Source organism: Spermophilus citellus (assembly GCF_964194105.1).
Source record: "Spermophilus citellus genome assembly, chromosome: 5".
Taxonomy (NCBI): Eukaryota; Metazoa; Chordata; class Mammalia; order Rodentia; family Sciuridae; genus Spermophilus; species Spermophilus citellus.
The window spans coordinates 73,855,532-73,879,674 of record NC_138186.1 but is presented as its reverse complement, the minus strand read 5'-3'; the positions used below and the strand labels follow the sequence as shown (position 1 = coordinate 73,879,674).

General features: G+C 34.5%; 1 protein-coding gene across 2 annotated transcripts in view; it reads left to right on the top strand.

Moving 5' to 3' along the window:
* Positions 1-24,143, top strand: part of KHDRBS2 (KH RNA binding domain containing, signal transduction associated 2) — a 539,121-nt gene that overhangs the window by 334,421 nt on the left and 180,557 nt on the right. For both annotated transcript variants that reach the window (XM_081296525.1, XM_081296524.1), the window contains exon 5: positions 22,458-22,585. In XM_081296525.1, the coding sequence (XP_081152651.1) occupies positions 22,458-22,585 (128 nt within the window). The remainder of the gene's footprint in view (positions 1-22,457; positions 22,586-24,143) is intronic.

Genomic DNA, 24,143 nt, shown 5'->3' with positions numbered 1-24,143 from the left:
AGTTCATAGCATTGTATATAATGAGATAAACATAAACATACCAATTATTCTCCAGTGCAAGTGGAGCAGAACCTAGATGGTATTTTCTCTGACACTAGAAAGGTACTTTGTGTATAGAGAACTTTCAGAATTTGGCAGATTTCATTGAGAAAAGGTCAATGCATCATCAATCTGTACATCTCCAAAACAAACTTCACTAATTATCTCCTATCACAGCCTATTTTACTTGTAGATAGAGAACAATCACATGCTACAATTTTATAACTGATTGAAACACTCATCTGTGATATTTAAAACAAATATACCATCCTTGTGTTTTCTGTTTCTATGCAGCAGATGTACATTATGCAGTATTAGCATTATAACATTTTCATCCACTTATTGTGAATTGAATCAACCTGTGTTTTCAAAGTGATTGGTTATTAATCTGATCATAGAACTCCTTTGAGCCACCAAATTTTCAAGACTGGGCTCACAAATAAAATACATCCTGTGTCAATCTAATGTATGAAATATGATATGTCAAGAGCTTTGTAATGTTGTGAACAACCAATAAAAAATAGAAATTAAAAAAAATACATCCTGTGTAGTTGTAAACATGCCTTTAATCATAGTGTCAGCTTTCTTAAAATGTCAATAATATTACTACCTACTCTATATGTATATGGAGATGGGATATTAATACATGCAAAACAAAATGAATAGCACATAGTAAGTATTCAATAAATGTTCCACATGAAACTAATATATTTAGGAGAAATTTTATTACACCACACAACTACAAATTTCTTGATGAAAAGATTATATCTCTATAACAGTGAGAGATCTTGTCAGTACTAGCATACACATATAACATGCTCAATATGTTTTTGTAAATCAATGAATTATTATTCTTTAATACCTTTGTGACAATAATTCTGAATCTAACTTTTCCTTTCAAAAACTAGGAATTGAATTTATAACAATGTAAATAAGAATAAAAATCACAGGTAGTGGCACAAGTTATTTTGCAAACCACTGCACACAAAATGTGCCTGTGAAACAGAGCATCCATCCAGCTATTCTGCCTTTTGTTGGAATCTTGGTGATTGCTCTTCTAGCAACTAATTTTACCAGGATTAAAATCAGCCAATTCAATTACAAGACTACATGTTTGAGGCACCACATTATTTTAAAAAATGCTCATTAAAGTGAATGAATTAAATAACTTAAAATAAGTTTTAACTGTTTTAAGCCCATATTATATCCTTGATTCTAATCAATCCTTTCTATTCATGTCTGACCACACTACCAAATTACTAACATAGAGCTATAGAAAATGGACTAATTCCAAATGGCAGGGGGGGGGTGGGTGGGGAGTGGTTATTGGACACATAGCAAGAAGTTCTCCTCTTCACCTGGCTTTATTTTCTGATTTCTCTAGGTAGCATGGTACATACCATTAAAAATGCATTATCACAATTGCCTAATAGCTTCTCTGTCTGATTCCACCTGGGCCTTCCTCCTGCCCTTAGCCTTTTCTCAGTCCTAGTTATCTCTTTAAAAAGTACATCATAACAAGCTGCTCCTCTATTCCAGACTTTCCAGTGAATGCTGGCTTCACATGGTTCCTGAATATAGCATATACACTTCCACCCAGGACACAACCTTGTTTTCCTGTTTGTGCTTCCCATTGAGCTCTTCACCCATGTCACCATGTGTTCCTTGTGTCTTGGGCTCACAAGCAATTTCATCAGTATCTTCCTGAACTCACTTCACCTAAAGTCACTACCACCTTCTCCAGCTTCTCCTCTTTCCTTTCCTGCTGTGTTTTTAAACATAACACACGTGGCAACAGCACACTCACCTTTGATCTTAGCGGAAAGGATTCCAACTTTCACACTAAAATGACATTAATTGTTGGTCTTCATTGATGCTTTTTATAAGGTTTACAAGTGACTCTCTATTCCTTTTTTTGAGGTTTTTGTTTCTTTTTTCTTTTTTGCTTTTGTTGTGGTCAGGAATGGATGTTGGAGTCTATTAAATGTTCTTTCCACAAGTATTAGGTTACGTTTTTTTTCATTTGTTTTAACATAAATCACTTTTTGAATGTATGAAAAAGACCATTTTCACTCAGAGATTGAGGTGATAAATATATTCTATCCTCTTCAACTTTCTAAAGGAGTTTGTGCAAAGTTAATAATGTTTCTTCTGGAATTTCACCAATTAAGACATCTGAGCTTGTTATTTTACTTTGTAGGTAAGTTTTCAAAAAAGAAAACTTGAGTTACATTGATATGATTAATTTACAATAGATATATAATGCAGTACTTTGTTTATGTATTCTTTTATAAATTTTGGTAATTTTTGTCTTTCAAATAATTTGTTCACTTCTACATTTTTGATTTGTTGGCATAAAGCTTTTTATAATATTGCCATTTGATGATTTTAATCTGTAGAAAGTGTACTGATATCACTGTTCACATTTCTGTTATTAGAAAATCATGTTTCCTATTTTGTTCATTTTTTTTCTAATTCTTATTTGTGTCTGGTATTCATTATGGATAGTTTCTGTTGCTGATTCTTCAAGTTCATTAATCTTTTTTGCTACATGTCTTATCGATTGTAATTCACTTTGTGTATTTTTTTTCATCTTACTCTTTATGGTTTTCATCTGCAGAAATTCAATTTAGGGCATTTCACTTCCCCCGTGTCTGCTTAACTGATTTATTATATGGAATTTAGTTTATAATAACTGTTTTGTTACTTAACAGCTAATTTTAACATTTGTGTCAGTTCTAGGTTAGTTCCTATTTTCTATTTTTTTTTCCTTTTTATGGATCATATCTTGTTGTTTGTTTTCACTCTTCGTAATTTTGAATTGATCATCACACACTGTGAATCTTACCTTACTAAGTGCCAGATGCTTTTTAATCACTATAAGTATTTTTTTTAAATTTTATTTTGGAATATCATTAAGTTACCTGTTAAATGGTTTGATTCTCTTGAGACTTGCTTTTAAAGTTCAGCAGGTACAACCAAATAGCTTTTTAATCTAAGAAATAATTATTCCCACCACTGATGCAAGATCCTCTGAACATGGCATTTGATGTACTAGGAATCATGAAGTTTTCTAGTCTAATAGGCTATCCCCACTCCTGATTCTATGTGAGAGATCTGGACTATTTCTTTTTTTTAAGAGAGAGAGAGAGAGAGAGAGAGAGAGAGAGAGAGAGAGAGAGAATTTTTAATATTTTAATTTTATTTTTTTAGTTTTTTCAGCAGGCACAGCATCTTTGTTTGTATGTGGTGCTGAGGATCGAACCCGGGCCGCACGCATGCCAGGCGAGCGCGCTACCGCTTGAGCCACATCCCCAGCCCCTGGACTATTTCTGAAAGTATTTTTTGGTGGCTCTTTTCTTGACTCTAGATAGTTTTCTTTCACAAGGCCACTGATGAAGATTCTGCTGAATACTCAAAGGAATCTTCTTCAGATTTCTAGAGTTTTCTATTTTTGTAGCTCTTTGTTGCTTCCCTGGAAACCCCCTGACATTTATGTCTCCCTGGACTCTCAACAACATCTCTACTACTCTGAGAGTTTTCTGAAACCTGCTTAGATTAGTCTTCTCTCTTCCATGGTGTGGAAACTGTCTCAAGGCAGTAAATCCCAGAGTTTCCTTCATTTGTTTCTCATTGCTCAGAGATTACTATCCTTAGTTGCCTAGACTCCAATGCTTTGAAACTGATTTTTAAAAAATATTTATATTTTGCCTCACTTTTTGTTTATTTCAGATGGGAGGGTAAATCTGTTCTCAGTTATCCCATCTTTGTTAGAAGCAAAAGTCTCTACAAATAATTTTTTAAAAAACTACAAATTGCCCAATAGAAAAATTAATAAGGACTTCAAAAAGGAAGAAAGCTAAATGATTAATAAATATAAAGAGATGTTATTGATAAGATACAATGTTTAATCCATATGGATGGCAAGTAAAAAAGACAATGACTTACCATTGCTAGCAAAGTTATGAAATAATCATTTTAATATTCTATTAACAATAGTGTATTACAACTATTTTGGAAAGTCTAGTAATACGCATTTAGATTTAAGAAAGTAACACATAATTTAACATAATAATTCATTTGAGAGAATCTAACCTCAGGGAAAAAAGAGCCATGTCACAGAATGATAATCAAGCCATGATAGTGACACAGCAGTGGAAAATTCTCAGACATTCATGAATAAATGGCCAAATGTACTGGTGAACTACAGATATAACATTCATGAATAAATGGCCAAATGCACTGGTGAACTACAGGTATATCATAGAAAAGGAATGATCTACTGAAAAGAATTAAGTTCTGTCTTGCTGGCTGGGGGAAATGTGCACAATATAGTTAAAAGAGAAAATTGCACTAGATGTGGTGATGCACACCTTAATCACAATGGCTCTGGAGGCTGAGACAGGAGAATCGCAAGTTCCAAGCCTGCCTCGACAAAGGCAAGGTGCTAAGCAACTCAGTGAGACCCTGTCTCTAAAAAAAAAAAAATACAAAATTAGTCTGGGGATGTGGCTCAGTGGTCAAGTGCCCCTGAGTTTAATCTCAGTACAACCCCCCAATAAAGAGAGAACATTGCCAAATAATAAAAATAATATAATCAGATCAATTTTGATTAAAAATTGGGTAAGGGGAAGAACATAACAATGTAGAAAGTGAAAATATAAAAATACCATTATTATTATTATTATTACATTTATTATTATTATTATTATTACATTTATTATTATTATTATTATTATTATTATTATTATTATTACAACATTTTAGGAAGAAAGATTACTACCTTTTTTATGAGAGCATTATAATTATACATAGTACTTGGGTTCTTTTGGAAAAAAACTACACATATAAGGAAATTTATGTCAATCCCATAATCTCTTTTTTCTCCCTTTTTTCCTCCCTATTTTCACCCTGCTCTAATCTACTGATCTTCATTCACACCTTCATTGATTTATTTCTTCTTCTCCTTCTCCTTCTTCTTTGTATGAAGAATTGAATCCAGGGGTGCTTAACCACTGAGCCACATCCCCAACATGTTTATTTTTATTTTTTTAATTTAGAGACAAGGTCTCCCTAAGTTGATGAGGGACTCACTAAGTTACTGAGGCTGGCTATGAATTGTGATCCTCCTGCCTCACTTTCTTGAGCTGCTTGGATATATGTACCCTTTGGTATATTTGTATACAAATATAACATGATTCTGTTAGATTCATTCAACAATTCTTTCCCTTTCTCTTCTTCCTTCCTCTCTTTCATTTTCCTGTATCTACCTCACCCATCTTCCCTGTGTCTTCATGACAGCTGATCCCTTCCCTTGCTCCCTTCTTTCTCTTATTTTGCTTTATTTTCCACATATGAGATGAGACATTCTACCTTAATTTTCTGAACCTGTCTTATTTCATTTAGTGTGATTCATATATTTGTTGGCCATTTGTTTTTCTTCTTTTGAGAAGTTTCTGTTTAGTTCTTTTGCCCATGTACTGATTGGTTGATTGGGTTTTTGGCATTGAGTTTTTGGAGTTCTTTATATATTCTGGATATTAATCTCCTGTCAGAGGAGTAGCTGGTGAAGATTTTTTCCCATTCCTTAGCCTATCTCTTCACTTTCTTAATCAGTTCCTTGGCTGTACAGAAGCTTTGTCTCATATTACTTGGTTACACTGAACAGTTTCACAGATTTTAAAAATATAATAACAATTGAAAATCCCAGGAATGTTTCCAACTGGAATCCATGATAATTTTCTATAATATTCATCCACACACTGGAAGAAAATCAACAAAGGAGGCTGCTTTAATGTGTATGTAATGAAACTCAGGAAGTTGGTAGAATATATTGTTTATGAGAAATTGTAGCAGGAGGTAATTAGTAGATGAAAGAGCTGGTAACACTTGCTGATTGGTTCAATTTAACATTTATTCTTAAACATTTGAAATGAGAAGAGCATTTAAAAATACTTGGACATTTCCATAACTTTGACTTGTGTTGCTCATTTCTAGAGGTTATTACTATGCAATTTAAAGTGAGACTAACTAATTTTAACTTTAAATTAACTAATAGCTTACATTTGTCTTGTTTATATTCCTAAATTAATTGAATTTAATTTTTCTTGAATGTTGATTTAAATTCTTCAGATTTTTCAGCTTTTTTTAGTTTAAAAAAAAGAAAAGAAATGGTGATTTCACTACCCACCTCCTTGCATAAATATTTTCACTTGTGTTTCATTTTATTAATACTTTCCTTTATGAAGAAACTTGCAAGAGATTCCTATTTGAATAAAAGGGTTTCACTTTACTTTCTTCTGAGCTGTATTTCTACAAAATCTCCTTTTAAGTTGGCATTTTTGTTTTATTGGTCTGCCTTGGACCTTTATTTCATCTGGATAATATTATCGTCACTGAATCTTAATATGCTCTGATTTCAGTCTTTTTAAGGGTTGGATTCTTGCCAGCTATGCAGACATGAATAACTTCATACTTGACTGTTGCTTAAATGTACTGTACAAAGAAACAGCCATAAACTGATTCAAGGCTGTGAATCTTCCTGAATTCAGCAACTCAGGGTTTGCCTATGCCATATTCTGATCCTCAGAGTTAACCTTCCAAGGATAAATAGCCCTAAACAAATATTTCATATTCCATAATTGACTGTAGTCCAAAGATTATCTACCACTTTAGAAAGTACTGGTTAAAATGCATTCATATATACTTAACATTTTAGGATTTCCCTTTCAGCTAAAATATAAAAAATAAATAAATAAAAAATAAAAAAATAAGGTGGATGTAAGACCCACTCGTCATATGATTTCAAATAAATGTCATATCAGAATAGGATTTCCCATATCCCCATGGGGAAAATAATAGCTAATATTTAACAAGTGTTTGTTGTATACTAGGTAGCATCTTAGGCAATTTACATATGTTCATAAATTTACTTCTTCTGACAGTCATACTGTTTTAGTTGTTACTATTAGCAATCCAATTTTCTAGATATGATCAGTTAGGACTGGAAAGGTTTAGTATTGTATACCAAGCCACACCAAAAAATGTCAATGTCTCCGACCTGGGCAGTGGGACCAGACAATCATATCCATAGTTTCTAATATGACTCCACCACTTCAGAGTCCAGTCCAGATAGCTTTTGGTCATGGTTTTAAAACACAGACTCTTCTGAAAATTGACATTGTAATTAAATTATTTTTATCATGAAATTTAATAACATAAATGTTACCATTGTACAATAATGCTGCATTGTGTGTTTTGTCTATTTTAAGCTCTTGGAGTCATGTATCATATTTTTTAAAGTAGAAATTGATCTTTGTTCTGACTCAAAATTCATAAAAATAGATTTTCTCAGACCACTCTTAGAATCTTAAACAGAATAAAAATGTACTGACGGTGTTTCCTCCTCGGTGCCCAGTAACATCCAGTGATAGGGGATCATATATACAGTACCAGATCTTACAGTTCCCTACAGAGAGAGGGTAGGTCCTCTCTATTACTGCTTAAGTATGTCAATGATTATGAAAATTTGAAATGTGTGATGATTTATTTTCTGTTTTTTTTTAGATTTTACATCACAATGAGCATGACCAAAATTAATTTTAAATGGAGAAATTAAATGAAATATTACCTTTTAGAAGGAAAACACTAAATTTAAAAAAATATATATATGTGTCTACAAATGGAAGTTACGCAGAAAAGTAGTTAATATGTTAGAGCTCAAAGATAAAATGGTCTTAAGAGCCAGCTGGTTTACATGAATGATTTTGACATTACAGTTTCATCTAATCACATTGTGAATTTAGATCTCATCAAGCTCTGTACAGTCGATTTCCAATGTGCCAACAAATGACTATGCTATCATTTATTGCTCATTTTGTTTAATGTGAGCTACTCAACCCCGTTGCTCTCGCCCTTACTCACATTTCTGTTGCTTTTGCTAACCCTTTACTGACTCCTTGAAATGCCTCTTGTATTCTTTTAAAAATTTTGCTCAATTATATATTTCATACAGACCCCAGGCTGCATATCCAACTTGTCTACTTACTGGTCTTTGCCCTAGCTTTCATTTTCTTTGTAATTTTAAGTACTCATGTACCCACAAATATGTACTTTATAGACATACCTGCATATAAATGTACATGTATGAAAATAATGTTTCCATAGGGTCTCACTGTAGAGTTTGGATTGTCTTCATATCTATAGAAGTAGAGTCAGGTTTTATTTAACTCTACATGGAGACAAAAATAAAAAGAAACATAGTACAGAGAATAAAGGTTTTGTTTTTTGTTGTTGTTGGTTTTTTTAATTATTATTTTTTTCTAATGCCCCAGAGACGAATCCAAAGGAGAGCTCAGAATTTCTATTCTCTTGTCTAGAAAATAGCCTATCTGATTTGTCTCTATAATTTGCTTGCTTAGTCTCAATTCATTAGTTAAACAGCTAAAATATGCACATTTTTCACACATGTCAAGAACGGACATACACCACAACAACAGTAGTAATAGTATCAGCTTAGCTGTAAGAGCAATGTGATATTCTGTGCCTTTCTAGTTGTCAGAAAGAATATGCTAGTATAGAAGGACAGTACTCATTTGGCCTGTCCCAGTCAGCTCTGCCTGCTACAAAATAATCAATGGACAGGCAAACTTAAACAATAGAATGATTCTCTCAAAGTGTTGAAAGCTGGAAATCTGAGCCACCGTGCCAGCTTGGTTGGATTCTGGTGAAGGCTTTCTTCTTAGTTTGCAAATGGCCACTTTCTCACCTGATGGAAAGGGTGAGTGGGGTGTACATGCACAAGCTTTCTGGTGTCTCCACTAACAAGGGTATCAGTCCCATTGTGAGAACCACATCTTGCTGACCACATCTAAACCTAAGTTCCCCACAAAGACCCTATCTCCAAATACTCACACATTGGGGATTAAAATCTTAATATGATTTTTTTGGGGGTACAATTCAGCACAGCTCTTTGTATGTGTCTTCAAGCCTTGATTCAGGCATCTGTGTTCTTTTGATTCCAACATGCTTAATTTCATACTAGATCCAGGCTGACAGGATATCAGAACAAGAAGAAAATAAAAAGGGAATAATTTAACTGGGATAAAGATGAGAAATGTTGGGCATTTAAAATATTTTCTACCACAAAATCCCTGTTTGCAATTTGCCACACATTCATCATTTAACCTCTGAGGCCATAAATGGGGGAAATAACATTCCTCCAACCCTTCATTATTCACCAAGGTGCCATAAGAATGAATTTGGTCAATTCACATTGCACTCAGGGCTCCTTGGATCAGCAGTAGAGGAGACTCAGAATTACCCCACATCTGATAATGAGCAAAGAAATGTTTTTAGCATCATGTTTAAGTCTGCATAGGTTGTTTTGCCTTAATTAAATGCTCTTTATTTTATAATACCAAAATCATACCTTGATTAAATAAATTTTATTTTCAGAGTAATTTCACATTGACAGAAAATCTGAGGGGAAGGTAAAGAGATTTCTCATATTCCTCCCTCCCCACATGGGAATAGCCTCCTCTACTATTGATACCCCACACCATGGTGGTACATTTGTTAGAGTCAATGAACCTGTATCCATACATTATTATCATTCAAAGTTTATAGTAGACATTGTTTTTATTCTTATGTAGTTTTTGGTGAATATATGACTTGTATCCACCATTATATTATAGAGAATTTTTTTTTACTAACCTAAAAACTATCTGTGTTCCATCACTTCATCCCTCTTACCCTATAAACCCTAGCAATCTTTAATCTCTTAATATATCTGCAGATTTACCTTTTTCTGAGTGCTATGTACTTGGAATCAAATAGCATGTAGCCTTTTTAGGTTGCTTCTTTTGTTTAGTAATATGTGTTTAAGCTTCTCCCATGTCCTTTCATGGCTTGACAGTTCATTTCATTTTAGCACTGAATACTATTTCATTGTCTGGATGATCCACAGTTTATTTCTTCATCACCTACTGAAGACATCTTGGTTGTCCTTCATAATTCATAATTTGGCAATTATGAATAAAGCTGTTTGTAAACATCCATGTGCAGGTTATCATGAGGATATGAGTTTTCAACTCATTTGAGTAAATATTAAGGAGTATGATTATTAAACTACATAGTAAGAGTATGTTTAGTTCTCTAAGAAACTTCCAAAGTGGCAGCATCATTTTGAATTCCCATCAGCAATAAATGAGATTTCCTATGGCTCCACATTCTCACCAGCAACTGGTGATGTAAGAATTCTAGGTTTTCCAATTCTAATAGGTATATAATGGTATCTCAGTGTTTTAATTTGAACGTCCTTAATGGCATATGATGTTGAACATCTTTTCATATGCTTATTTGCCATCTGTATCCTCTTTGTTGAAGTGTCTTTTCATATCTTCTACCTGTTTATTAATTACGTTGTTCTTTTTCTTACTTTTGAGTTTTAAGAGTTCTTAATGTTATAAATCTTTGTAAATAATAGCAAGCCTTTTTCAGCTACATCTTTTATAAGTTTTTCCAAGTCTGGGACTTCTCCTGTCATTCTCTGGAAATTTTGATTGATTTTAAAATTTATCCTGTATTAATTTTCAAGCTGTATTTTAGCTGTCAAATCAGTATTTGTACTGATAATAATGGTGAACATAAAAGTTCCTTTAGAATGCTTAGGCAGGGCTTGAAATTATTCTAATAGTTATTTGTATATATAATGTGTTATATTCTACATAGGTTTAAAACAAAGGTTGAAAATTTAGAAACTTTATGTGGAGCCTCAAAACTCTAGTTGAGCTGCAAATAATTTAAAACAATAACAAGTGTTATTTTGTAAGAACTGGATTCTCTGCCTTTACATTTTCAACTTGACTTCCATAGAAATCAGTAATTTGAAAACAATATAGATCTGTAAACCAACAAAATTTTACAAATATTTTTGTAAATAAAAAAATATTTTTGTAATAAAACCATATGAAAATCCCTCAAATTTAACTGTAAGCCTCAGAATAGCTGATTTGAATGCATCAGGAGAATGAAGTTTAGAATTGTGTTTTAGAAACCTATGGAAATCAAATCACCTGGGAAAATCTTCTCCATTATAAAAGAAGAGTTTGGTTATGTATTTCTACTCTATAAATTATCTGGATAGTGATAGAGGAAAGAAATCCTACATCTACTCTGTACTTACTGATGCTTTGGAAGCAATACCCGTGGTAGCACAGAAGACACCCAATTAATGGCTTTTGTGGTTCGCTAAATGTCTGAGTAAAGTTAAGGCATTTAATAACCACACAAATCCTTTACTGCCATAGAACCCTGAGACTCTAATCACAATTCATAGTCTACACCAGCATTAATGCTAGTGCAACAAACAAAGCATAAAACGCTTTTTTAAATAACATCTTTCTCTTGAAGAGTATTTGTTGGTAACATTTTTTTTTAAATCTAGTTTAAAAAATTTTTTCTTTTTGTTTCCCTCCACGATTTGTGGTGAAGAAATAAATAAAATGACATGGCTTAAAAATCAGTATGAGTTATGTGAAGAAACTGTTATATAAATAGATCTATAGTCATATTTCCATATGTACACAGCACACTAATCATTTGTATTTTGATTCTACAATAAAGAAGTAAAAGCTCAGTAGCCTACCTTCCCCTTGATGTCCTTTGATGTCTTATTCCTGAGAAGGTCTTATGGAGACACCTTGGTAAATATTTAGTTAGATCGTTATGACCACCTTCCCATGTTCTACATATAGAAAAAAGACCAAAAATGACTTGTTAAAAACACAGGTAATAAATAGCAAAAACTTGAATTATGTCTTTTTCCCAGTCTTCATTGTCTCTGGGCTGGACTGCTGTGATTAATTATTATTATTATTATTATTATTATTATTGGTAATTGGGTCTCTAGGTCAAAGATTCCTCCAACTCTCATCCCTCATCCGCATTCCTGAGAGGCTGTCTCTGGAGATGTGCCATTCTGTGATGGCTCATTGCCTGGAGAACAGGAGGGTCCATTCCCCCAACCTGTCTTCTATCTACATACCATTCTACCAGACACAATGCTGTGGGAAAATTGGATTGTTAATGATTCCCCAGCCATATCACTTTTCTGTCATGGCTTCAAGACTTTCCCCATGGAAATTTGCCTGGATTGATATTTTTCACTTCCTAAATGACAAGTTCCCACCTCTTTCTGTTTGAGCCCTAGAAGCCTTCATGTAAAAGTGCTTCTTTTCCCTTCTGATGATTGCTAGATCATGTCTTTTAAAATTATTATTATTTTAAGCAGGGTTCATAAAGATTTGTATATCTACTCAGAGAACAGGCTACCAACATAAGAGAGAATAATGCCAATTCTGAAAGATTCCTAATTTAAAAAGACTCTGTTCAGAAATAAATGTGCTTCCTCTTGTAAGAGTAAGGAGAAACAAAAGGCAACTCCTCTCGTCCACTATCTATCTCAGTTATTGCACCACAAGTGAATCAGCTGCACAAACCAAAAATCTAAGAGTCACCTTTAAGGCCACATTTTCTGTTACGACCTGTGTGTAAACTGTTAGTAATTTCAGCGATCTGTGCCAATTTTACCTCCATATATACTCATAATTATCATATGGCTCTTCCTTTCTCCCATCTTGCATGATAGAAGTGGAAATTTCCAGTAGCCAGGGCACACATTACGATGATAGAGTCTTTACACCTCTCCTTGTTTTTACCCTTGTCCTACTTTAATTCATAATCTTCATAGCAGTCATAATATTCCCTTTAAGAAATAAAACTGGTATTTTCACTGTATGGCTTAAATACTGCTACGGTCTTCTGTTACATTTAGAATAAAGCCAAGAAGAACACTAAAATCTATCTAGGCGTTACCTACTTGTCTGATTTAGTATCACTTTTTTTCTTGCTCACTAAATTCTTGCAGTATATGTCCTGGAATTATCTCTCTTCCTTAAAGAGGCTCAGCCCCTTCCAGGATTTTGCATTCCAGGTACCTGCAAGGCTAATGACCTCACATGACAAACTCTTTTTCATTAGGTGTCAGATCACACTTTACCTCTTCAAGGAGACCATGGGTGACTTTGCATTTGAACCATCTTCCTCAGGCCCTCCGGATTTTTGCCTTATTACATTTGCAGAATCGGACTGAGCTTTCTTATTTTCTTTTATGTTTTAATGTTATCTTACATTAGAATGTAAACTCAATGAGACCTGCCTTGTCTACCATATTCTTAGCATTTGGAGCACACACACACACGCACACACACATACACAGTAAGTATGTTTTATTTGAGATATATATATATATATATATATATATATATATAATATTTACTAATAATATATTTCTTCAGAGAAAAGCAATGAGTTCCAAATTTTCCTTTCCTTTCACACAGTGTCCATGGAAATCCTGCCTTCTGTCCTCAATGACAAATGATATGAAACTATTCTACTACTCTCAGCCTTTATTTAAGAACCCATCTTCAGGGAAAGGACAGGGTAATATGGGTAGTATTCAGATAATGAATGATGCTACATTTTGGGGAAACAAAGGAAAACCAAAGATTCTTTAGTTGATCTCCATCTCTTGCTGTCTTATCAATTCTCCAATTCGAATGAAAAAGAATCAAAGCATAACATTAATTATGGAAATAACATCAGTGGAGGATTCTAGATCATGGTCTAGATCATGGTTATTGAACAATTAGGCAGTTACCTTCTAATCAGAGTTTGTGGAATGCATTTTAAAGAGTAGGGGAAGGGATTGGAGAGAGATTGTGACCTGAATGGTAATTATTAATACCATCTCCTTTAAGAATGAATGTGAAAGAGGCGTGGTGGCATACACCTGTAATCCCAGTGTCTCAGGAGGCTAAGGCAGGAGGATTTCAAGTTCAAAGCCAACCTCAGCAATTTAGTGAGGTTCTAAGCAGGTCAGTGAGACCCTGTCTCTAAATAAAATATAAAAATGGCTGGGGATGTTGCTCAGTGGTTAAGTACCCCCGGTTCAATCCCTGGAAATGGAAAAAAAAAATGAACATGAAAGGCACAAACATCCTGGTATAGAGGCTAAATGGTGTTAAAGTACCTGATACTGGGATTGATTCCAAGAGAGCAGATTTTTATGGTTTCTCTATGGTATACAGGATTTGGAAGGGAATATATACAAGGACTAAAAAGAACCTTAGTAAAGGACCACCATTCCCATGGTTGCTGAGAATATTTGGTGGCTTCTTGCATTAAGCCAGTTCTGCAACATGCAAGACAAGATTGATTTTGAATATCTTCTATGCATATTTGTTATGTATAGAGGATGGAAGCAGGACATCCTGATTGCACTGGATCCAATATTCTTAAGGAGAGATATGCAGATGGGCTATGGGATAAGGGAATTTGGGGGTAAGTTTGAAAGCAGAGAGATGCCCTGCCTACCTGCAGAGGAAAAATCAAGTTGTCCCAGATCCTCTGTCATAGGCCCACTATGTAGGTTTGCCCCTGAAAGAGAGACTCCAAGACAAAATCCATTTGGAAGCTGCATATGTCCACCCCAAGACAGGCAAATGAAATTTGCAGTCAATTGAAGTGCTCATAAATTGATAAGGAGAAACCCAGTTGAACAATTCCAAAGACAGTTCCTGTTCAAGTAGAATAAAGAACACATACTGGGTCTTTTAAATTTACTGATATGTCTTTTTCATTTTGCATTTGCAATATTGTAATTTACTTCTTGGTGTACATTTGGAGCTTTCATATCATATTTTGAATTTGGGGTGGGGGTACCAGGAATTGAACGCAGGAGTACTTACCAACTGAGTCACATCCCCAGCTCATTTTTATTTTTTATTTTGAGACAAAGTCTTGCTAGGTTGCATACAGCCTCACTAAGTGGCTAAGGCTGCCTTTGAATTTGCAACCCCTAGTTGCTGGGATTACACGCCCAGCTTTGAAATTTTTTCCATTATTTTTCTAGTACTTCTTTTGCTGAACTGTCCTCTGTTATCTCTCACAGAGTCCATTTCTTTAGTCACTGATCATGGAACCAGGTTTTTTTTTTTATTAATTATTCATTCATGCTTTCATTTACATCTTAAATGGCCCCCAAAGCCCATAGACTATCCTTGTGGCTGCCAGCCAATGGCACTACTGGAAGGTGGTAGAACCTTTAGGATGTGGGACCTATCTGGATTAAGTTAGGTCACTGGGGATATGCCCTGGAAGGGGATATTGGGATCCTGGCATCTTTCCACACACACACATACCTGCTTTATATCTTGATCACCATGTGGCAAATAGACCTGCTCTTCTCTACCCTTTCCCCATGACATACCTGCCACTATTGGCCCACAGCAATGGGGCTAAGCCATCAAGGATCGAAACCTCTGAAACCATCATTGAAAATAAATCTTTCCATCTCTTCAGTTGTTTATATCAGGTATTTTGTTACAGTAATGGAAAACTGACTAGCATACTTCCTTCCCTAAGTTTCAATAGCTGGACCTCTTCACTTAAAAACCTTCACCTTCTAACCAGTGCCCACTTACACTACAGCTTACCTTTCCTCATTTTCTGTGGTAAATTCAACTTTTATTATCTGGCAAATGATTCTCCTCTTGTCTGGTACATTGTTTGAAAAAGTGCCACTTTGATTGTTTTTAAGAACTACTTTATTATGATTAAATATTCAGAGAGACTGCTATAAGAAATTTCTTAAATTAGGTTAAATTTAGAGAGAAACTTAGCTATAAGACAAAATGATATTTATTAAAAAAAGAAGGAAAGAAATGGAAATGCACAGAAATATTTTATATTCTTTTCAAAGAGCTTCAAAAATTTACCCTAACAAAGTAAGTTGATCTTTCCCTAATTTAAAAATATAGTTAGAATCATCACAGTATTTTCATCTGTGAAAAAACAACAAAGAGCATCTATGAAGGGTTTTCTCATGAGGAAATATAGCAAAAACCTTTCTTCATAAAACAGAAATGTAGAAGTCAGCTTTTCAAAAATAAAGCAAAAAGCAGCAGCCACCCAAAACACCAGTATAATATTGGGAATAAATTAAGTGTTTTAAGCTAAGAAAAAGGATCAAAGTTGAATTGAGTGTTCAGTGAGTTGGATAGTAATAAGAAGGTTTTTATCCTTGCTTGATTATTTTATTCAAATGTTACTTCAATTTTTACTTGCAAATTTCCACAGATAGGTGTGCGGATTGACCATTTGTATGCTTCTGAGCTTCCTGAGACTGGGGCTTCATCTACTGTGTCCCCAGCACCTGCATCAGTGCTACCAATTATTTGCCACTCAGAAATACACTGAATAAATAACAGGATGAATTGCTTTTGCAAAACTCTTTCAGACACTTTTAAATATCTGACTTAATATATCACAGCTTGAATTTGTAAATTTTCTATGGCCATTGGAAAGCCTAGAATTTCAAGATTATTGATAAAAATCACCAACATAAGTCATATCCTACCAACCCTTTTCATATACAAAATTTTCATACAAAATTTTCACTGTCCTTTCAGTGTATCCTTACCATGATGAGTGCTTGGTTAGGAGAATTTGAGCCCACTTAGCATTACACTGATTCTTTGTTAATCAAGAGTTAATTTTATATTACTGTAAATTAAGATAGATAATATACCAATATTAAATTAATGCATATTTTACTTAAAAAGCCAATGAAGTTCCTTTGCAATGTACTTAATAATAGGCAAAAAAAAAATTGCTGAAAATTATTTAGTCATTTTGCCTTTACTGGGACAAATGGAACTTGGTGTTGTTAGAATAAAAGTTCAAATCTGACATTCGGTATCACCTAAATATTTTTTGGTTACTACCCTGAATCTATTCTGAAGTAGTGGCTGATTTCCTAGCCTTATTTGGGTCAAAGGACATATCACACCAAATATGTGAATCCTTTGTTGCTCATTAAGAAGCCTTGACATTTAGACCTCATATATCAGTGACCAGTATTTAATAAACTCAAACAAAACAAGATTGAAAATAGCCTTTCTAATAATACTGCAAAATATTGATACATAGTATGTATTGATATTATCTTATTCTCTGATGATTTTTTTTTGCATAGTGAGCAGTGTGATCTTAATAATGGGCATAAAAAGAAAACTTTCTTCCATAACAGGAATCACCATCGATAACACTTTTAAGATAAAAAGTCCACAGTATTGTGACTTTTTGGAATTCCATCTCCTTTGAAGTATAAGTTTTATACAGCCTTTATATAAACATTATGCAGAGTCATGCACCAAGCAGATTCTTAATAAATCTTAATTGACTTGTTCTTTGACTACATTTTGTTAATGAGTTTTTCTGGTCCCAAGTCTGGGCTGATTAAAGCTTACCCTTGTGTTGGCTCAGAGATATTATCTAATAGCCTAAGCTGCTTTAGTAAATAATGTCCATCTCAGCACTGGTTGTCTTCTGAAATAGTTTCCTATTCATCCCAGCTCAGTTACAAGAATGGTATTGATACTGGACCCACACTTTCTTGATCATTACTCTGGTCAAATGTCCTAACCTGACTATTGCAGGCAGCCAAGAAATCTCAAGTGTCTTTGTCATGGCCCAGAAGGATTACAGGCTACATTTTCACTTCCCCCAATGTCGTCTGACAGTCTTGGCATTGGCAGAACAGAAGCTACATTCACATGTTACCGGTGGTTATAATCACATTTTTAAATGTGTGGCACCAGTGCCCACTGGTGTCTCAGCAGAGGGTATTTGGCAGGAAAATGGTCCCTGACTGTGCCCCTAGGTAGCCTATCTACACGTGTCATTACCTGGCACCTGAAAGCAAGTGAAATAATCTTCTCAATTTGTATTTGGGCAAAATGCCATCGTGACAGATGGACGGGACTGTACATAACTGGGAAATTATGCATATACATTAAATATGTGGACTGTGAGCATACGTCCTTTCTAGGAACATCCAAACATCTGTCTGCTCTGAGCTTTTGTGTATGCTGTTTATACCATATGCCGTCACAGTGGGAGGGCCCTGTCAGAAGTAAAATAGCAGTGCTCATGAATTTCATGGAAATCATTTCATGGGGTGAATTTATCTCACCACAGGCAAAATCAACTTATAAAAATATTGTGAATATCTTTGTTATTATTTCAAGTAGTAAGATTTAGAAAGTGATTTTGGTAACCAAAAAAGCAAAGATTTTGGACATTACAGAAAATTTGGATCTGTTCCTATTACCACACTCCTAAACTACTTGTGGTTGCCCATATTCTGTCTCACACACGCTACCACACATGCAATCATTTGTGCATTGCTGTCACACTTCCTCTGTGCCAATCAAATTGTTCTAATCTCTGACTCAAATTGTGGTTTATTTTTACCGACTTGTATGAGTCTTTCCTATATTCTAATTAAGTGAAATGTTGGTAAAATATTTGAAAATTTGCCAAAAACACTGATCATTTCCTTTTTTGGCAATCATTAATATTCAAGCTATCTATAACCATTTTTAAGTAGGAGAACAGCAAATAGACCAATGTCGTCATAGTACATGGGATGTTGAATGCAAAAAAAAATATTGAATTCACTAGCATTACCATAAATGAGCTTATCAAAGCTCTCAACTTTGTAAACTTAGGAATTTGATGTTGTAAGCACCCTATGTTAATTTGGGTCTTCTAAGAAGCAGATGACAAATGGGACTGGACGCATCAGAATTATATTAGGGAAGATGCTCTCATTAAAAAAAAAAAAAATGTGTTTTTTTTTTTTTTTTGAAAAGCCAAGGAAGGCTGGAGAGCCCTGCTACCACAATGTCCTGACCCTAAGGATAGAGAGTTGGGAAACTTCTAGTACATTTCTTGGTGCAATGAAATTAAAAGATAGTTCAGCATTGCTGAAACTCAGGGATCTCTGGGGCATGGAGGAAAGTCTTGAGTTTCCAAGAATAGACCCATCTTTGCATCCAAACACATTTTGTCATCAGCTGAGGGAAGTCCTGTTTGGGAACAGGATTGCAATTACACATGCAGTTTCTGGTCTTTGTTCTCTTGTCCACCACTAATCTGTCATGAATCAACTCTTAAAATAAAGTGTTTCTATCTAAACTCATATAAAAGTCTAATTATATAGACAATAGTGATTTTGCTTACATTAAGAATTAATCTTCAGTGTCAAGTATTCATATTCATATCCTAGTCAGAAATCTAGGAGCTGAATTCTATGCAGTTGGATTGGTGAGCATAGACTCTGAACAAAGAGACTTATGAGCAACTCATACTATTATGATACAAGGCCATGGCCTTCAGACATACTGACTTCCAAGTAAGGCTATCTACTCCAAGAAGCATGCAGATAACATCGAGGTCCAAATCCTCCCCTCTGACAGGGCCAGAAGCTGACTGCTTTGAGAATGCCTTTTTTGTATGTCTCTCAAGCACCATACCATCTAGTCCTCTCTGTATTTGGTACTTTTTCTTGAAAGCACCACAATACTTAATGGTTTAGAGCATTATTTGTTATCTGTTTCTCCTGGTTCTTGGGTTTGCTAGGTGATTATTTGTCTCCTCCAGCTTGACTGGGACTAGATGGTCTAGAATGTCCTCACTCATGTTCCAAGACTCAGATTAGAATGCAGGGAGAGCAAGGATGACTGTGCACTCTCTTCACATGATCTCTTAGCTGCAAAAATAGAGCCTAGACTTCTTCACCTGGTGGCGTAAAGATTTCCAGTGATTTTTCTGTCAATGAGTACTTTTACAGTCTCTGCTTTTGTCATTTTTTTTGAATTGCTATATTAGCGAGAACAAATCACATGACCAATCCCAGTCGATGTGGTGGTGAGAACTCTCTAGGGGAATGGCTGCAGGAATCCCTGAACAAGTTGGGAATTATTCTATTACTGTCCAATTACTATGTTGCTCTTCCTTCTCCTTGTCCTCTACTTCTTTCTCCTTTTCCTTCTCCCCATTGTCCTCTTGCTTTTTATTTTCCTCCTTCTTCATCTAATTTATGATTGTATAATGAAAGAGACCACATCTATATTCTGATATCTTCAGAATTTTAACGTAAAAATATTTATGCTCTAAAGTATACATTTACATATACTGAATTCAGATGTAATTTGTTTGTGTGTATCTCGCCCTCAGTATGGTCAACAATGTCAATCTCGTTCTTTTTATATTTCGTAAGGACCCTGAATGGATATGAGTTTTCCTCAGAAAGGAAGCTACAGATGTCTCATTTAACATCAATAATATTACATATGAAAATTATTGGATTGGTGTTTCATTTTGATGGTGACTGGTCAGTTCACTCTGGAGTAGAAATTCATTGCATTCCTGATCCTAATAAAATAATACATGTTTATTCTTCACTTTAGTTGATGCTTGAATGTGAAAATTAGGGGGTTGAAATTGAACAATATTTAACCTGTTAGAATCTGTAATTTTCTACTGTATGGCTCTTCTGTCACCTGTGTTGAGGCTGTTACAGCTATAATCAGGTTCTGTAGAGGATAAACATGAAAGGGACATGTTAAAAATAAGAATATAAATGCTTTGGAGTGATTATCACTTTTGCTTGTAGTCAAGGCAGTTTCTGGAGCATGAGGTAAAGCTGTGCATTAGAGGGTTTTTTTTGCAAGCTAAGTGCATCCTTGCAAGTTTCTACACAGAGCTGTGTGGTTGGCTTGCCTAGTCTTAACTTTATATAAAACATACACACATTACATGCAGAACTAAATAGGTATTGTTTACTGCAGATAATACATGTGACTTTTTGTCCCACAAAATAGGCTCATCCTCTAAAGATACTTCTATTTTCATCTCCTAGATCCTTCTCTGTCAGTACAAAATTCACTAGATTGAATTCACTAAAACATATGTGTAGAGAAAAATAATAGATCAGATTGGCCATTTGGCACAAATAACCCATTATTCAATTTTGTGTTGTTTAACCAGGGGTGTGTGTGTGTGTGTGTGTGTGTGTGTGTGTGTAGAAATAGATAAGACTGGTACTTTATGGTATCATTCATTTGTAATGACTCAGGTCCACTCTTTTATTTATTTATTTATTATTTTTAGTTAAGCTTGATAGTCGAGTATAATTTGACACATTTATACAAATATGGAGTACATCTTAATCTAATAAGGATCCCAGTCTTGTGGTTGTACACAATGTAGAAATTCACTGTGGTGTATTTATATATGTGCGTATGAAAGTTAAGTCAGAATCATTTCATTGCCTCTCCTATTTTCTTCCCCCTCCCCATTCCCTTCACTCTCCTTTGTCTAATCTACTGAACTCCCCTCTCCTTATTGTGTATTAGCATTCGTATATCAGAGAGAACATTTGTAATTTGACCTTTGTGGTTTGGGGGGCATTGACTTATTTCACTTAGCATAATAGTCTGCAGATCCATCCATTTTCCGTCAAATGTCATAAAGTGAGTCTTTTTATGACTTAGTAATATTCTATTGTATTTATATACCACATTTTCTTTATCTGTTCATCTGCTGAAGAGCACCTAGGTTGATTCCATAGCTTAGCTATTGTGAATTGAGCATCTATTAACATTGATGTGGCTGCATCACTGTAGTAGGCTGTTTTTAAGTCCTTGGGTATATACCAAGGAATCAGATAACTGGGTCAAATGGTGGTTCTATTCCAAGTTTTCTGAGGAATCTCCAAACTGGTGCACTCTTGAATCAAATGACTGACACATTTCTGCACGGACACATTTCTGAACTGGTGAGGGAGAAAGACAGTCCCTTTGACTTTGACTTAATCTTTAGCTGTAACTCTGAAATTTGCCTTCTACTATGGTTCTCACTGTACATTAGCCCAATGCTAAACAACATAGGAAATTCCTTGTTTTTAAATGTTGCTTATCAGGTTGTTGGGTGGGACTTCACCACATTAGCTTCCCACTTGTGAGAAGATAGATCATATAATTTCATATTTGTATGATACACACACATACACACACACACACATAGTGCATCTATACTAGGCCTTAGGATTAACCCCTTCTGGTTTACCGATCAGGAGCTATTTGAATGTCAGGCAGTCATTCATAATCTATACACAGTTGTTCAAATGAAATTTTGGCAATCCTCATGTTGACAATCATAACCAAAATACATTCCCAGTTTGTGTTCTGTGTTACTACCAGCCCTCACCTGAAGTGATATCTATGTCCTACAGAGTACTTTCTTGATAAAAGAAGCAACTTCAATTTCTTCATATAATAATAGGAATTTAAAATATGTACCTTTTTTTTATCACCTTAGATATTTTATATAAGACCTCAGAAAACAAATGTGAATTTTTTTCTTCTTCTTGTGTTTGTTTGTTTGTTTGTTTGTTAACTTTAAAATCCCCATGTCCCATAACTCATCAAGTATATTTTTCCTTCTAGGACTACAATGATGAAATTCGTCAGGAACAGTTACGTGAATTATCTTATTTAAATGGCTCAGAAGACTCTGGTCGTGGCAGAGGTATCAGAGGCAGAGGGATTCGAATAGCTCCCACAGCTCCTTCAAGGTACATTAGTTCTTACTTTATATAAATTAATAACAAAGGAAGAAGGCAGTCTTATTTTTGCTATGCTTGGCCATGTTCATAGGAAGGAATAAATAAGAGCATCAGGAATATTCTCTTCACCACAATAGAAACAATAAATGAATATATAACATGTAAGAGTGTATCATATATTCACTACACCCTTTGTATTAAGAGATAACTGCTAGCCCAAGTAAGAAATTGAGGTTCAAAAAATTGCATGAAATCTTACCTAATTCATACAGGCAGTCAGACTCCATTTTTTTTCCTTTTTCAACTACCTTTAGAAAATAAGGCAGTGATACTGAGAGTTTCCACTTTCCTTTTCTATCTCCAGAACTAGGGCACACAGATGATGCAAGCATCTTCTCTTAAAACCAGAATGACTTGCATGAAGGGAAAACTATATGTTTTATCTGTGTTTAAATGGTCCTTGAATTGATATTATCTTATCAGAGAGAGAGAGAGAGAGAGAGAGAGAGAGAGAGAGAGAGACAGAAAAAGATATAGATAACAGCTATTCATCAGCCAAGAAAGCCAGAAGCCTACTACTTCTTGAATAACTGATAGTAAGGACCAGGAATTGTATCAGAGCAAATTATATCATGTGCTTTTATGCAAGTGTCACAATGAGCCCCACTACTTCATATACTTTAAATGCACTAATAAAAACATAAAAAGAAAAGAAATACACATGAAAAAGTTGTGTAAAGTTCAGATAGATTTGACTTCTCAAGATCTTGGAGATCAGAGAGTCTTACTTGATTTTGTTTCCTTTACAAACAAATTGGAATTTTTCTGTATTAGAAATTGTTTTGTAGGGTTCTGTGTTTGTCAAGTTTTCAACAGAAGGCATTGGTTTACAAAGGAGTAAAACAAAAACAAAAAAACACACACAAAAAAAAACCCTCTTTGTCTTCACATATAGAGTGATTCAGTTCTTTTCACCCTATTGAAAGTGGGATTTAAATCTCTAAAGGGCACAGATCTAGAATAATATTGTATATATCACATAAAAATTATCTTAAGAGATACCATGATATTCCACAGATTTCTTTCTTAAATTGTATCACAAATATTTTCAGCTACCACTGCCAAAATACCACCATTTTTTCTATATTTTTATTGTATACTATAATTATTAATAATGGTGGGATTTATTGATATATAATCACAATACACATGAGATAACAATATAATTTGGCCAATATCATGCCTAAGTATTTCCCCTTTTCCTCCCCACCTCCCACCCCTAGGTTCCTTTCCTTTACTATACTGATCTCCCTTTGATTTTCATGAGATCCTCCCACCAACCTTTCTCTTCCTTTTCATTTCTAGTTTCCACATATGAGAGACAACAAATGCCACTTGACTTTCTGAGTTTGGTTTATTTCATTTAATATAATGTTCTCGAGTTCTACCCATTTTCCTGCAAATGGCAATTTCATTCTTCTTTATGACTGAATAAAACTATATATATAACTAAACATATCATTGTATATTGGCTATTGTTCTGTTATGAATATTGAGGTGGTTGCAT